This window comes from Prionailurus bengalensis, chromosome C1 (assembly GCF_016509475.1).
Source record: "Prionailurus bengalensis isolate Pbe53 chromosome C1, Fcat_Pben_1.1_paternal_pri, whole genome shotgun sequence".
NCBI classification, from domain to species: Eukaryota; Metazoa; Chordata; class Mammalia; order Carnivora; family Felidae; genus Prionailurus; species Prionailurus bengalensis.
The window spans coordinates 141065617-141081765 of record NC_057345.1 but is presented as its reverse complement, the minus strand read 5'-3'; the positions used below and the strand labels follow the sequence as shown (position 1 = coordinate 141081765).

General features: G+C 34.4%; 1 protein-coding gene across 6 annotated transcripts in view; it reads left to right on the top strand.

Moving 5' to 3' along the window:
* Positions 1–14140, top strand: part of MMADHC (metabolism of cobalamin associated D) — a 37809-nt gene extending 23669 nt beyond the window's left edge. For 3 of the 6 annotated variants that reach the window (XM_043576665.1, XM_043576664.1, XM_043576666.1), the window contains 6 exons: positions 4021–4056; positions 5698–5915; positions 8231–8336; positions 8894–9024; positions 12789–12875; positions 13620–14140. In XM_043576665.1, the coding sequence (XP_043432600.1) occupies positions 4021–4056; positions 5698–5915; positions 8231–8336; positions 8894–9024; positions 12789–12875; positions 13620–13814 (773 nt within the window). In that variant the 3' untranslated portion in view covers positions 13815–14140. The remainder of the gene's footprint in view (positions 1–4020; positions 4057–5697; positions 5916–8230; positions 8337–8893; positions 9025–12788; positions 12876–13619) is intronic. The other 3 variants (XM_043576668.1, XM_043576667.1, XM_043576669.1) reach the window with 1 other exon arrangement.
* Positions 14141–16149: the final 2009 nt, after the last annotated feature.

Here is a 16149-nt window from a genome sequence, read left to right as displayed (position 1 = left end):
CCAGCTTGCATTACCACCAACAGTGCATCTTTCACAAGTGTACCTTTTTCTCCACATCCTCACCAAATGTATTATTTCTTCAGTTTTTATGTTAGCCATTCTGACAGATGTAATGTGATATCTCATTGTGGTTTTTGATTTGCATTTCCTTGATGATTAGTGATGTTCAGATCTTTTCATGTGTCTTTTGACCATTGTCTTTGGAGAAAATGTTCTCCCGTGTTTTAATTTGATTTGGCAGGGCAGGGTGGGGGGAGGCAGGTGTTTGATGTTAAATTATGTTTAAGTTCTTTATATATGTTGTATATTACTATTCTCTTATCAGAAACATTATTTGCCAATGTCTTCTCCCATTCAGTATGCTGCCTTTTTGATTTGTAGTCCTTTTGTTGATAGTTTTCTTCACTGTGCAAAAAAGCTTTTTATTTTGATATAGTCCCAATAGTTTAATTTTGCTTTTGTTTCCCTTGACAAAGGATATCTAGAAAAATGTTTCTGTAGCTGATGTCAAAGCAGTTACTGCCTGGTTGTTTTTTGGTTTTTTTTTTTTTTTCCTGCCTGTTTTCTTCTAGGAGTTTTATGGTTTCAGCTCTCACATTGAGACCTTTAATCCATTTTGAGAGTATTTTTGTATATAAGAAAGTGGTCCAGCTTCATTTCTTTTGCATGCAGCTAACCAATTTTCCCAACACTATTTGTTGAAGACTGTCTTTTTCCCGTTACAAATTGTTGCCTCTGATGTAAATTAATTGACCATAAAAGTGTGAATTTATTTCTGGACTCTCTATTCTGTTGCATTGATCAATGTGACTGTTTTTGTCCCAGTGCCATACTGCTTTGATTACTGACTTTGTGGTATATCTTAAAGTCTGGGATTGTGGTACCTTCAGTTTTGTTCTTTTTCACAATTGCTTTGGCTGTTAAAGGTTTTTTGTGGTCCCATACAAATTTTAGGATTATTTGTTCTTGTTCTGTGAAACTTCTGTTGGTAATTTTGGTAGGAGTTGCGTTAAATCTGTAGATTGCTTTAGATAATATGGACATTTTTAACAATATTGGTTCTCCAAATCCATGTGCATCATATATCTTTCAATTTGTTTGTGGAATCTTCAGTTCTTTTATCAATGTTTTACAGTTTTCAGAGTATGAGTCTTTTACCTCTCAGTTAAGTTTATTCCCAGGTATTTAATTCTTTTTGGTGCTATTATAAATGGGATTGTTTTCTTAATTTCTCTCTCTCCTTTTGTTAGTATATAGAAATGTAACAGATTACTGTGTGTATAAACTATATACACACACATATATATTGTGTATATATATGTGTGTGTATGTATATATGATGTGCAATTGCTGTTGTGTGTGTGTATATATACACACTTATGTGATCCAGCAATTGCACATCTAGATGTTTACCTAAACAATCCAAACATACTAATTAAAAGTGATACATGCACCCCAATGTTTATAGCATTATCTACAATAACCAAATTATGGAAACAGCCCAAGTACTATTAACTGATAAATGGATAAGGAAGATGTGGTGTGTATGTATATGTACATATATATATATGCAATCGAATACTCCACAGCCATAAAAAAGAATGAAATCTTGCCATTTGCAGTGACATGGGTGGAGATAGCATTTGCTAAGTGAAGTAAGTCAGAGAAAGACAAATACCGTATGATTTCACTCATGTGGAATGTAAGAAACGAACAAAGCAAATTTTTTGGTTGCTGATTCAGTGTCATTGCTAGTAACCAGTCTGTTTATATTTTCTATTCCTGATTCAATTTTGGAAGGTTATTGTGTTTTTAAGAATTTATTAGTTTCTTGTAGGTTGTCCAAATTGTTGGCATATTATTTTTCCTAATACTCTCTTATAATCCATTGTGTTTCTGTGGTGTCATTATTTCTCCTTCATTTCTGATTTTATTTGAGTCTTCTTTCTTTAATGAGTCTGACTGAAGGTTTATCAGTTTTGTTGTTCTTTTCAAAGAACCAGCTCCTGGTTTCATTGATGTATTTTTTTTTTAGTCTTCATTTTATGTATTTTTGCTCTACATTATTTCCTTTCCTTGGCTTTGTTTGCTCTCCTTTTTCTAGCTCCATTAGGTGTATGGTTAGGCTGTTTGAGATTTTCCTTGCTTCTTTAGGTGGGCCTGTATTGCTGTATCTTCTTCCCTCTTAGAACAGGTTTTTGAGGAATCTCAAGATTTTGGACCATTGTGTTTTCATTTTTATTTGTTTGCATGTATTTATTTCCTCTTTGATTTCTTGGTTGACATATTCATTGTGTAGTAGCATTTTATTTAGCTTCCATGTATTTGTATTCTTTCCAATTTTTTTTTTAACCTTGATTTGTAGTTTCAGTGTTGCAATGAGAAAAGATGCATTATGTGATTTGAGTGATTTTAAACTTAGTGAGACTTGTTTTGTAATGTAACATCTTTTGAGAATATTCCATGTGCATCTGAAAAGAATGTGTATTCTGTTATTTTTGATTGGATGTTCTGAATGTAGGTTAGGTCCATCTGGCCCAGTGTGTCACTCAAAGCCATTAGTTCTTTGGTGATTTTTCTGGATGATCTATCCATTGATGTAAGTGGGGTATTAAAGTCTTCTATTAATGTATTGCTGTCACCTTCTTTTTGTTAATACTTGTTTTACGTATGTAGGTGCTTTCATGTTGGCTGCAAAAATATTTACAATTGTTACATCCCCTTGTTGGACTCTTCCCTTTGTAGTACCCTTCTTTGTCTCTTTACAGTCTTTCTTTTAAAGTCTATTTTTTTTCTGAAAGAACTATTGCTTCCCCAGCTTTCTTTTCACTTCCATTTGCATGGTAATGTTTTTCCACCCCTTCACTTTCAATCTGCCTGTGTCTTTAGTGAGTCTTTTCACACAGCATTTAGGTGGATCTTGCCCTTTCATCCATTCACTCACCCATCTTACTGTTTTGATTGGAACATTTAGTCCATTTACATTCAAAGTAATTATTAGTATGTACTTATTACCATTTTGTTAATTGGTTTTGGTTGTTTTTGTAGTTCTCTGTTGCCTTCTCTTTCTTATGTTTTTTGGCTTTCTTTAGTGATATGCTTGGATTTCTTTATTTTTTGCGCATCTATTATAGGTGTTTGATTTGTGGTTACCATTAGGTTCACATAGAACATCTTATATGTACAGCAATCTACATTAAATTGACAGTCACTTATGTTTGAACCCATTCTAAAAGCATGAAGTTTTTACCCACCCCCACATTTTATGTATGTGATGTCATACTTGACATATTTTTATTTCTGATTTTAGTGACTGATTTTTATAGATATAATTGATACTACTTTTGTGTTTTAACCTCCATACTGGTTTTATAAGTGATTAATCCACTACTTTTATTGTTTGTATTTACCTGTAAGATTTCCTAATTTTCTTATTCTGTGTTATGGCCTTTTCTTTCCACTCAGAGAATTCCCTTTAAATATCATGCCATTCCTTTCTGGCCTGCAGTGTTTCTGCTTGGAAATCAGCTGATATCCTTATGAGATTTCCCTTGTATGTAACTATTTTCTTTGGAGGTTTAAAAATTCTCTTTATCACTCCTTTTTCCATTTTAATTACTATATGTGATGTTGTGGACCTCCTTCAGTTGATTTTGCTAGGGGTGTTCTCTATGCTGCTGGATCTAAATTTCTGTTTTCTTCCCCACACTTTTGAAATTTTAAGCCATTATTTCTTCAAATAAATTTTCCATTCCCTTTTCTCTTCTCCTTCCAGGATCTCTGTTAATACAACTGTTATTAATACAACTGTCATTGAGTTCCCAAAGTTTCTTCATTTTTTTTTTATTTTTTTTTTTATCTCCTGTTCAGTGTGGTTGCCATTACCTTGTCTTTCCAGTCACTGATCCATTCTTCTTCCTCCTCAACAATGCTATTCATTCCCCATAGTGTATTTTTTATTTCAGTTGTAGAGTCAATCTCTGACTGGTTCTTTTTATATTTTCTGTCTCTTTGTTGAAGGTCTCAATGAGATGCTACACTCTTTTCTCGAATCCAGTAAGTATATTTATGAGCATTTGAAATCTTTAGCAGGCATATTTTTTATCTCCATTTCATTTAGTTCTTTGCTTGGTATCATCCTGTTCTTTCATTTGGGACATATTCCTCTGTTTCTTCATTTCTGTGTTTGTTCCTATATATTTGGAAAGTGAGATACATCTCTCTTGATCTTGAAAGTAATGGCCTTTTGAAGAAGAGATCTTGTGGTGCCTTGTAGCACAATGCCCCCTCTTCTCCAGAACTGGGCATTTTAAGGTTGTCTTTTATGTGGGTTTGGTGTACCATACTCTTGTGGCTCAGCTGCATTTGCCTTCAATCCATTTGGCTGCAAATGTCCATTTTGCTTGTGTGGGCAGGGTTTGGTCCCTGTCCAGTTTAGAGCCTGTTTGGGGCAGGAAAGGGCTTGTAGTTGGCAGCATCAGTGATCAGTCCAGATGCCTACTTTCAGCCCATTTGCAGGGGCTGCACAGAAGTGCAGGGTACTTTCTGTTTTGTTTGAGAGGCTCTTTTGGTTGGTGTGACCAACAGATGAAATGTCTGTCAGACTAGTGTGTGTAGTCATCTTCTCCACTCGCCATGGCAAGAATCACTTTGGAGTGATGATGGTCAGTGTCAGGGCTGCTTACAGGATGAGAGACCTTGCCAGAGCTGTGTTGCAGGCACTCTTGCCCAGTGGAGCTGGTTGAATGGATTAAATCAATGCAGGGGTGAGCACTCGGTGTTAGCAGGCTATGTGGAGAGTGTTTACATTGGTTCCTACAAATGTCTGAGTATCTAGGCTGCAGTGGGAGTGAGAGGAATTGCACCTGCCAGCTCTTGTGTTCTCAGAGAAGTTTCCTACAGATCCTTGTTTTTCCAACACTTCAATACAGGTTGAGATTAGTTTAAAAAAAAATCTCCTTCATGTGTACTTCAGGCACTTTTCAGAACTGCTGGTTCTATGCTGCCTCTAAGTGGGATTGTTTGTTACATTCTCTATTTAAGGGTGGGAACTCAGTTTCCTATCACCCTCTGGCTCTCCCAGAGCTAAACCCACTAACTATAAAAACTCTTAAAGTTAAGCCCCACTGAGTTTCAAAGCCAGATGTTATGGGGACTTGTCTTCTCAGTGTGGGTCCCCCATGTCTGGTATGGGGTCTGTTCCTCTCCCTTCTCTGTTTGTCTCTCCTCTTTGGGGTTAGTCTCTCAGAGTAGTATGGTTTCCAGCTGCGTCTGTGCCCCTTCTACCCTGATTGGCCTCTTCTCTGTGATTAATTGTGCAGTCTATTCTGCCAGTGTTTGGCTTATTTCCTGGTTTAGTTGCACTGATATGGCTGTTAACCTAGGTGTTTCTGTGTTAGGGGGTGAGCTTAGGATCCTCCTCTGCTGTCTTCCCGGACTCCTCCCAAGATTTACTATATTCTTTTTATTGACTATTAGGTATTACATAGTATGGATTACTGTACTTTATTAAATCCTTCTCCTTAGAATTGACTTGCCTATGAGCTGAAAACAACACAAAACTAATTTATATTCACACAGGAAAGCAAATTCCAAAGATCTATCGGTTTTATAAAAAATACCTAATTGGAAGAAGAGTATTCTTTCAGTCCACCAATGCACTTGAGAAAATGGATTCATTTTGTTGTTCCTCTTCAGGCTCTCGAACAGTATGGCCTGATGAAACTATGGGCCCATTTGGACCTCAGGATCAGAGATTCCAGCTTCCTGGGAACATAGGTTTTGATTGTCACCTCAATGGGACTGTGTCACAGAAGAAAAGCCAGGTTCATAAAACTTTACCTGATGTTCTAGCAGAACCTTTATCAAGTGAAAGACACGAGTTTGTGATGGCACAATATGTGAATGAATTTCAGGTAAATTGTTAATATCCTTTATTCTGTTTTTCTAATTATTAACACTATATTAATTTCTGATAACTGTGAGCATGTTACTTGAAAAAGTTTTTAAAAATACCTACTTAATTCCAACATTCTCAGAAACAACATATATAGTTTTTAAAAACTTGACACTGTTCTATACATAATGTTGGCTATATAATTTACTTTAGATTACAGTCTCTTTGGGGTCGCTTGGGTGGCTCAGTCAGCTGAGCATGTGACTCTTGATTTCAGCTCAGGTCATGAGATCAAGCCCCATGCTCAGTGTGGAGCCTACTTAAGATTCTCTCTCCCTGTCTGCCCCTTCCCTGCTCGCTCTTTCTTAGGAAACAAAAATAGAAAAATTAGATTACAATCTCTTAAGTAAATCTTCAAAAATACATTGTATAATAACTGCTTATTCAAATATAATTTAGTTATTTCTATATTACTAGAAATATAGATTCCCTGTTTTTCACTTTTATAAATAATTTTTTTGTGGAGCAAATTCCAACTAGATTTACACTCCTAGGCATTTAAAACTTAAATGCCTGAGAACTCTGAAATTCTTGAGATACAGTAAACTAAAAAAGATAGACTTAGACAAATCAACTTCTGAGGTTTTTTTTTTTCTTTTTTAATGCATTTTTAAACTGGTATTGCAGGGGCAACTGGCTGGCTCAGTCGGTAAAGCATTCAACTCTTGATCTGGGCATCTGTGAACGCAAGTCCCATGTTTGGCATAGAGCTTACTTTAAAAAAAAAAATTAAAACAATAAACAAACTGGTATTGCATTGTTGCTCACCTAAATGGACAGTTACATGCAATTCAGAGTGTCTGCCAAACTCCTGATCCTCATCATTTTTTGAATTTCTGCGAAGTTTCAGGCTGTTTGATCGAAGCCATAATATTAAGGAACAGCCCCTCACAATTACTATGGCTTATATCAGGTAACCTAACATTTGGAGACAGCTGACCTCTCTTGACACTTTTCTGTCTGCCTGCCAAACATCATTATTGCTTTAAAATACCCTAGATTTTATATGTCTAATACTTAGGGGTTTTTCCACCCCTCTGAAAACCTGTCCTCACTCCCATGTTATCAGTAACATAAGTGACTTAGTCATTCTCCCACTGTCCCAAGATTAGAATTCTGCCAAACTTGGCTCCCCTCTCTCCCATATCTCCATATAGAGTGACAAAATTACATTGCTTCCATCTCTGATGTAGCTTTTTAATTATTTGTGTCCTTTCAGTCTCACTAATAAAGCCAGAGTTCAAGGCCTCCTTATCTCTCCTCAGTTCTCAGAGGCATTATAGTGAGATGGACTATGGAGATAGGATAAATTTGGCTTCACAGGTGTTTGCTCTTTCACTTAATTTTTTGACCTTGAGAAAACTACTTAAATGTTTCTTTATATGTAAGATGGGGATAATAATAATACCTAGCCCATAAAGTTGCTATGAGGATTAAATGTGAAAATGAACACAAAACACTTAAATACACCAAGTGACCCGTAAATATTTTAATTGCACCATTCTCTTTAACCATTGCATATGCTTGCACTGTTTATCTCTTGCTGGACTGTTTTTTCCTCCTCAGTTTCTAGCCTGCTTTACCTAGTATTCTTTACAAACCACATAATACACATTAATTAACATGTAGCTCAAATATGAGGATTTCAACCTTTTCCTGATTTCCCCCAGCAAAGCATTTCCCCATTTAGACTGCCAAAAGACTTTCTTTGTAACTCTGTAGCACTTTTCATATTGCATTACATTTATTTGTTCATGCTGATTTTCTTCTACTAGCTCTTTTATACCTAAGAGTGAAGACTGGAATTTTTTTTTTTTCTTTTTAACCATTGTAGGGCTGCTCTTGTTAGCTGATGTGTAGTAGGTGCCCAGTAAATTTCAGATGAATAAAAGCCTCATCCTGTAGGAGAATTTATGTTTAATCGTGTTATTTTGTTAGTGCTATTTTCCCCCATTTTACAGGTTATAGAACAAAAGAAAGGACAAGTAGATATCAAAGTATCAGGGTAACGTTGTAAGACATAGTCATGGCATTTTAGTTTCTTAGCCAACTTCTACTCATACCAAGTCTTAGAATATTAATATATTTATGTGTTCATTTTTAAATTTTCAAATCTTTATTCATCATAGAGAAAAGTTTGGGTATATAACACCATTACCCCACAGCCAGTTAACTAGAATTATTTCTAAAACCTTTCCAGGAAAGACAAGTTTATAACAGACCATATATTTTATTTGAACTCCAGATTTTATTTATATTTCTCATTCTTCTTAGGGTAATAATGCACCTGTTGAACAAGAAATCAACAGTGCAGAAACTTACTTTGAAAATGCCAAAGTAGAGTGTGCAATCCAAACATGTCCAGAATTGCTGCGAAGAGGTATATTGTGCTTTTATACATTTTTACACTCATGTGTACTACTAGGCAACGTCACTAATTTTCTAATGTGTTAAATAATGTATTCCATAGGAATTGTAATACTTTGTAACTTAATACCGTAATGTGTCTGGTCAGAAAAGATTACATGGCCGAGGTAAGGTCTTCCAAATGTCCCCTGACCTCATGCTGGCATTAGATAAGAATAGAATTTTTAGTAACTTTTTCACTGAAGTTATTCTCCTTTTTATTACAGCTGTAATTTCTTGAGCTAATACATAATACTGAGAAAAATCGTAATAAACTTTTTTTGAAAATTGTAAGATCAGTAACAAGTAACCTTTACTTGCTCTTCAGAATTGATAGTAATATTTCAGCCCATCCAAGAGCTGAAGTTAATTAAAACTTCATTTCAGTATCCATTCCAAAAAATAATGTGCATTTATAAATCCAACTTGGTATCACAATAATTTAACTTAATCACCATGTTTCTAAAGAAGTACTTTTATACACTGCTTCTTACAATAAATTCTCCCTGAAATTTTTATTGTTATTTATAGATTTTGAGTCACTGTTTCCAGAAGTAGCCACCAACAAACTAATGATTCTGACTATAACACAGAAAACCAAGAATGATATGACTGTTTGGAGCGAAGAGGTAGAAAATGAAAGAGAAATGCTTTTAGAAAAGGTAATTCTTGGGGGCTCCTGGGTGGCTCAGTCAGTTAAGTGTCTTGACTCTTGGTTTCATGTCAGGTCATGATCTCACAGTTCATGAGCCCTAGCCCCGTGTCAGGCTCTCCGCTGACAGCATGGAGCCTGCTTGGGATTTCTCTTTCCCTCTCTCTCTGCCCCTCCCCAACTTATGTGTGGTCTCTCTCTCTCAAAAAAAATAAACATTAAAATTAAAAAAAAAAAAAAATTTCAATTGCTGACAATTTTATAATCTTACTTAAATACCAACATTTTAAGGTGATGGGTGTCTTTTTAGCCTTTATTCTCTAATATATTTCAGTACTAAAGGACTTTTACATCTTTTCTGATCATAAAAATGGCATGACTTTTTTGTAGTTATCTTTGAAAAACTTAGATTCTGTCCAGTAGTTCAATTTTTAAAAATTTATATGTTTTAGGAAAATTGAAAAATACAGTAAAAATGGCAAAAAAGTAAAACTCTTCATATCCGTATCTCTCTTTAAAGCATGTCAAGTAAGGGGCGCCTAGGCGGCTCAGTTGGTTAAGCATCTGACTTCAGCTCAGGTCATGATCTCACGGTCCATGAGTTCCAGCCCTGCATCAGGTTCTGTGCTGACAGCTCAGCCTAAAGCCTGCTTCAGATTCAGTGTCTCCCTCTCCTGCCTCACACTCTGTCTCTGAAAAATGATTTAAACCTTAAAAAAAATTGTTTTTAAAGCATGTCAAATAAAAAGTGGAAATTACTCCAGTTTTCAAGGAGTAATCAGTAACTACATACAGCACAGTGATAATATATTATAGACCCATATTTTTTTTCCTGTCCTTTTAACCAGGTGTTTTGACACCCTTCCATAGCATTACACATAGATTTCATACTATGTAAAATCTGCATAAAATTGCATGGGCAAACTATAAATTTTTAATTACTTTAAAAATTCACTTAGTAATTTATAAATTTAAAAAAACTTTTTCTATTAATAGGCAGTGAAAAGTATGTGCATAAACATGTATGCCCAAATATAAAATGGGTAGATTCCTAAGTAGGGAATTACTGAATCCGGGGTAATTTAAGTTTTGATAGATGGTGCCAATTTGCCCACCAAAAAAGATTCTCCTTGTATATATCCTGTCATGCTAGCTTACCCAGAATATTAGCGTTTCTTTTCATTTTCACCAACCTGAAAAATGGTAAATGCTAACTTAAAGTCTTAAGAGTTTGATGTTGGGTTGTATCAGTTTCTACAAGATAGGAAAACATTTCTTTGCCCGAGTGACAAGTCAAGATTAACTCCATTAGGCGCCTTAGCTAACTATAATTGAAAAAATTCCCTTTACTAATTTTCATGTAAGATATTAGGAATTATTTTATATTTTCCTTATGACTGGATGTATGGTTCTTTTCATTAGTAAATTATAATTCACATACTCAACAGAATGTTTTAGGATAATGACTTCATCATACTAAAATGTCCCACATACAGCTTTGCTAATTAAATTTTATGTAGTAATAATCATGAGCAAGTTATATGCTAGTTAACAAGGAAGTTACAGAGAGGGCAGGCCTTAAGACATTATCTGATTTTAAAGAGATCTGAATTTAGAGAGTTGAAATTTAAATAGACAATAACTCAGACATTTTCTATTTACATATTAAGGCAGTATCTAACATATACATTTACCATTACTATCCTTTAGTCACTAGAGAGCTCTCACATGTGCATTGAATTATTGGTCCTAATTTCTCATCAGTTAAAGATTCTGAGCCTCATTTGATACTGACCCCAGTATAGTTGTGAGTTTTTTGTAACCAGTTTCAGGGCTTTGAAATGCCATATTATTTTTAATTTTATAATGATTAAAGCTATTTTCTACAAAAAAAAATTTTTTTCTGTTTTAGATACATTAGTGGTTATTTTAGAACTACACGTAGTTGACTGTCCAGTTCTCTTGTTCAAATCTGTTGTAGTTTTTTCCACCAGATGTCAGTGTTTGCTGTTGATGTGCAGAAATCTAAAGAGAAATACTTAAACTGATTCTTTTTATGATACTTTGGGATTCTTTTAGTTAACTTTTACAAACGTTTGTATTGTTTTGTTCTCCTTGTAGTTTTGTGTATGGCAGATCTGTTCATTAAATTGATATACTTTTTAATTACTTTTCTAGACCATATTCAGTAGTTTTCCTAAGAAATAGGATTAATGAAATGCAGTAATATGTGTAAATATTAAGTGTGAAAATAACCTAAAGAATACAATTTTTATTTAATGTTTTTCATTATTTTACAAGAAAGTGCAGGGAGAAAGTAAGTTAGCTTAAGTTTCCTCTATAGCATGGATCAGCAAACTTTCTGTGAAGAGCCACATAATAAATTTTTAGGCTTTATAGGTCATAGTGTCTACCCTTGTATTGTTAAAGTAGTCATAGACAGATATGGATATATTCCAATGAAACTGTTAACACATACAGGCACCCAGCTGGATTTGGCCTTCAGGCTGTAAATTGCTAACCTCTTATTTTAGGATATGGCCCATCTTCCTAAGGCTTAGACTTTTGGGCATCTCAGCTGAATGCCAGATGTGCTCAGCAAGGTCTGATCATCCTGTGTTGTCCAGAAATCCATGTTAACCTAGGACTACACAACCCTGATAACACCATTGAGCTCTTAGGCCCCAGCTGGCACTCTCTGTGAGACAGATTCCTCAAGAAATCTCGCCTTGTGAGTGCACAGTTCTGCCCTTGGCTACTGAACCAGGGTGAATTGCTCTGTGGACTGCTTGAGAACCCCAGTGTGCATTTTTCTTCCAGTACCCTAACCCACAAATTCCAGATACTTCCGCAGTCCAGAACTTTTGCTTTCTACCTCCTTGGCTTAGTGACACCATCACTTTGGGCTCTTCTTCTTTGCCCTGTGACAAACAGTGTTCCAGACAGAGAGCTGGAACAAATATGGAAATCACTTGACTTGTGGAGAAGGGCAACAAGATTACAGTTTTAATTGTTATTCAGGATTTAAAACTGTTGTATCTTACATTTTAGTCGGTTTTACAGCTTTTAGCAGGTGTTCACCAAATAGCAGATAACGTTTGGCATCTGTTATTCTGTTAATGGCCAAAAGTGGAACTGTGCCCTTGTTTTTAAACACTCATGGTTTGTCCTTTTTTTTCTTTTTTTAAACACTCTGATCTGGTCCTAATATTTGTTACTTTTTCACTGTTTAGTCTGATAAAGCTAATAAAGACATCATAGGAATTACAAATGAGAATGGAAAGACCAAGATTTTGAATAAGTTATACAAACACATGGTCTGTAATAACTGTGTCCTGTACAAAAAATACAGAAAGGTATAATGTGTATCATGACATGTATCATGACCATGAGTATGGATAGATGTGTTTTTGAAAGACACACATTTTTAACATATGAATGAATAGTTCATGTTTTTTCGTTATGAATATTTTGTTTTCCCTTTCTTACACTATAATACAAAATAGCAATTATATTTTCTAATTCATGACAAATTTGGGAGTTAACAGCACAGAACTGATTAGAAATTTTTCATAAAACAGGAAGTAATTTAGAAGAAAAATACACAATTTAGACTTTTTGAAGGAAGTAAAAGTGTTAAATAAATCTACAACTAATGATAAATTACGCTATAATCTTATCCAATTCTCTGAAGCAAAAGATATTTAAAAATTTGTTAAAAACTAAAACCCACAGAGATGCTATCTTCAGCATATTTGTCTTTTTTTAATGCAGTTCATTAATGGTGCTAAGGAAATTTGCTACGCTCTTCGAGCTGAAGGCTATTGGGCTGACTTTATTGACCCATCATCTGGTTTGGCAGTGAGTAATTACATTTTGAAAGCCAGGTTAATTTGAAGTAGGAATGTTTTTTATTGTAAAACTATTTACAATATAAAATTGTTTATAACTTTGGTAGAAATAGATGATTTAAGACTTTTTTTTTAACCTCACAATTTTACCCAGAGAATGTCACTATGAGTCAGTTGCATTCACAACCTTTGAGGGACCACTATCACTTTTTATTATTTTTTACTCTAATAAATACTGTTTGATTTATATTAATGAATTAGTGTGTTTACTGTTTGACAGTTACAAATTAGCATAGCTTAAGGAAGAAAAACTTTTAGAATTAAAATATGGGTGTTATTAAATATTTATAAATGTTAACTTCCAAAAAATTACTTTTCCGAAATTATAGTTTGAAAAAAATAAGAACCACTATTGTCACCCACATTCTGGGTGTATCTTTCAGTTACAGGTAAAAATGAAATTTTTTGTAGCTTATTTTCAAAAAGTAACATGTAGTGTAGACTAGAAATGAACAACTTAGTTTAATTCTAGATGTTTGGTTCTAGATAACGTGTATTTGCTAGATTATTGGTTTCACATTTCCAGAAGGACAGATATTAGATGAAGAGGTGTTTGGTCACATGCAGTACCTAAACTGCCCTTTTTATTTGATTTTTTTTAATATTTGGGGTGTTAGATATGTATTCATGTTTGCATAAAAACTGTTACATCATTGCCTTTCTTGCTAATGAATATGATTTTTATTTCCTCCAGTTTTTTGGATCATATACAAACAACACTCTTTTTGAAACAGATGAACGCTATCGACATTTAGGATTCTCTGTGGATGATCTTGGCTGCTGTAAAGTGATTCGTCATAGTCTCTGGGGTACCCATGTGTTTGTGGGAAGTATCTTCACTAATGCAACACCAGATAGCCATATTATGAAGAAATTAGGTGGAAACTAACAGCAGTGTCAGCTTACTGGAAGTACTATTTGTACATAACATTTGGGTTGATCTATAAACACTGTCAAAAGCTTAAATTTTTAAAATTTACTTACTTCTGGGTATTTATTTCAACATTTATGGGTTTACAGCATTGGCAAGTGGTTTGTGATTTTTAAATCTCAAATGTTCATTCATATTATCATTGAGTACATGTTGATCACATCCATGGATGTGGATGTGGTAATTAACATGTAATCAGGACATGATCTCATATTGTTATTTCTTCCCTTTATTGGAAAAACCTGTTATTTTTCTCTAAAAATAAATCACATTTGGTTATGACAGTCTGTTTTTTCATTGCAATATTTTTAAGTTTTAGTTCTTTTAAAAGATGTGGTTTTTAAATAAATGCAGTTGAGAATTCTAGAGTCATTGTAGCTTTAAATTTTCTTTATTACCTGTTAAGTGTTATGGTACAGGTGTATTACTTTGAAGAGAAGAATAAGGGTAATACTACAATATGAATCTCATAAATACTTAAAAAAAAAAAAATCCCTAACTCCTGGAGGCAGATAAATGTAGTTTGTTTTGACAAAATTTGCCTCAGCAGCTAAATCAAATATATTTCTCCATTTTAGCAAGAGATAGACACTATGATACTTTACAGAAATGCCTCATTTGTGGCTTTTTACAGCATTTTAAACATAGCATCATCATAGATTTGTGTGGCTTTTGCCTGTAGGAATAGAGACAATCTCAGGAGAACCAAGTAACTTTTACCAAATCAATTCGTGAATTGGATTTTTTAAAAGGAACACATGGAGATGATAAACTTTAGTTCACACCTTGATTTAGAACTCTGCTTAGCTAACATGTAACTAAGTGTTGATTCAAAGAGAAATGGCTACAAAGTTTTCATTCATTATGAAAAATACAAAGCAGTATACCATATATAGCCTAGTATTGTGGAAAATATTTATTGAAGTATATATGCAAAAAAGTGCACCTATCATAAGTGCTCAATAAATTTTCATCTATGTAAGCAGCACCCAGATCAAGACAACATTACTGGCTCTTCCTCCTCTCACCTGCTGCATAAATTGGTTTTGTCTGTTTTCATGCTTTATTTGTATGAAACTATATATATAGTATGTTCACTTTTATGTCTGGCTTTCACTCAGCAATAGGAGATTTAATCCTTATCACGTATAATTATAAATCTGTTTGCATACCTTTTGACTTCTCAGTGGTTCTGAATTGGAGCAGTTTTGCCTCATGGGAAATTTAGCAATGTCTGGAGATATTTTTGTCACAACTTGAGGCAGGCAAAGTGGAAGGGGTGCTACTTTAGACATCTAGTAGGTAGAAGCCAGGGATGCTGTTAAACATCCTACAGTGCAAAGGACAGCTCCCACAAAAAAATAATTACTTGGTCATGGCCTTGCAGCACTCTGTTTCTAATGTGCATGTTACTTATTCAGGCATTTCCCACCTTGCACCATTGTTTGAGCCATGTTCTCTTGAAGTATCAACACTGGCTTTAACAATTAGGAAGTGCCATCTACTGGTTAAAAGGATCCTCGGGCTGTGGTTCTGTACTGTGTGCGGGGTGCCAAGGCTTCTTTTATCATGTTGCTTTGTAACAGTTTCCAAAAACAACATGAGAAGCAGTAACTGCCAGTTAAATTTTTTTTTCAGAAATGTTACTGGTAAGATTCAGTTTTGGGAAATATAATCCAAGAGAATCTTACTGATAAATAGTAGAAAGTAGTGGACTTTTATGGACTGCAGTAAGAAAAACATATCAGTTTGATCATCTTTCACTTATTCAATGGACCCCATAAAGAAATCCATAAAATTATCCATCTTAAATATAAATTTGCTATTTAAAATGAAGGTGAGGCTTTGAAATTTAGACCTATCACTGAGAAATAGGTTTTGTTGTGAAATTTGTATTTTGACAAGAACTGAGGGATTTTTATATAGATGTTAACCGTGGGAAGGAGTCATTCCAATCATCTGACCCACATCCCTCATTTTGTAATAGACAAAATGGAAACATATAGGAGCATGCATCGGGTTACACAACTAGTATTAAAACCCAGCACTGGAATTTGGAGTGATTCCAGTGTGTACATATATATATAGTGTGTGTGTGTGTATGTATTTCTATTTTGGCTCTTCATGGCCATTGTCAAGTTTATTAACTGGTTAAAAATATCAAAGAGTTGTTGAATTTAAACCAAAAGAACTTTCAGGTTAACACTGTTGCCACATTTCATAGATAAAGAAACTTCAAATTCCATTCTGTTGAACTCCGCATGCTCTGAATTTCTTTGAAAATGTATTGAAA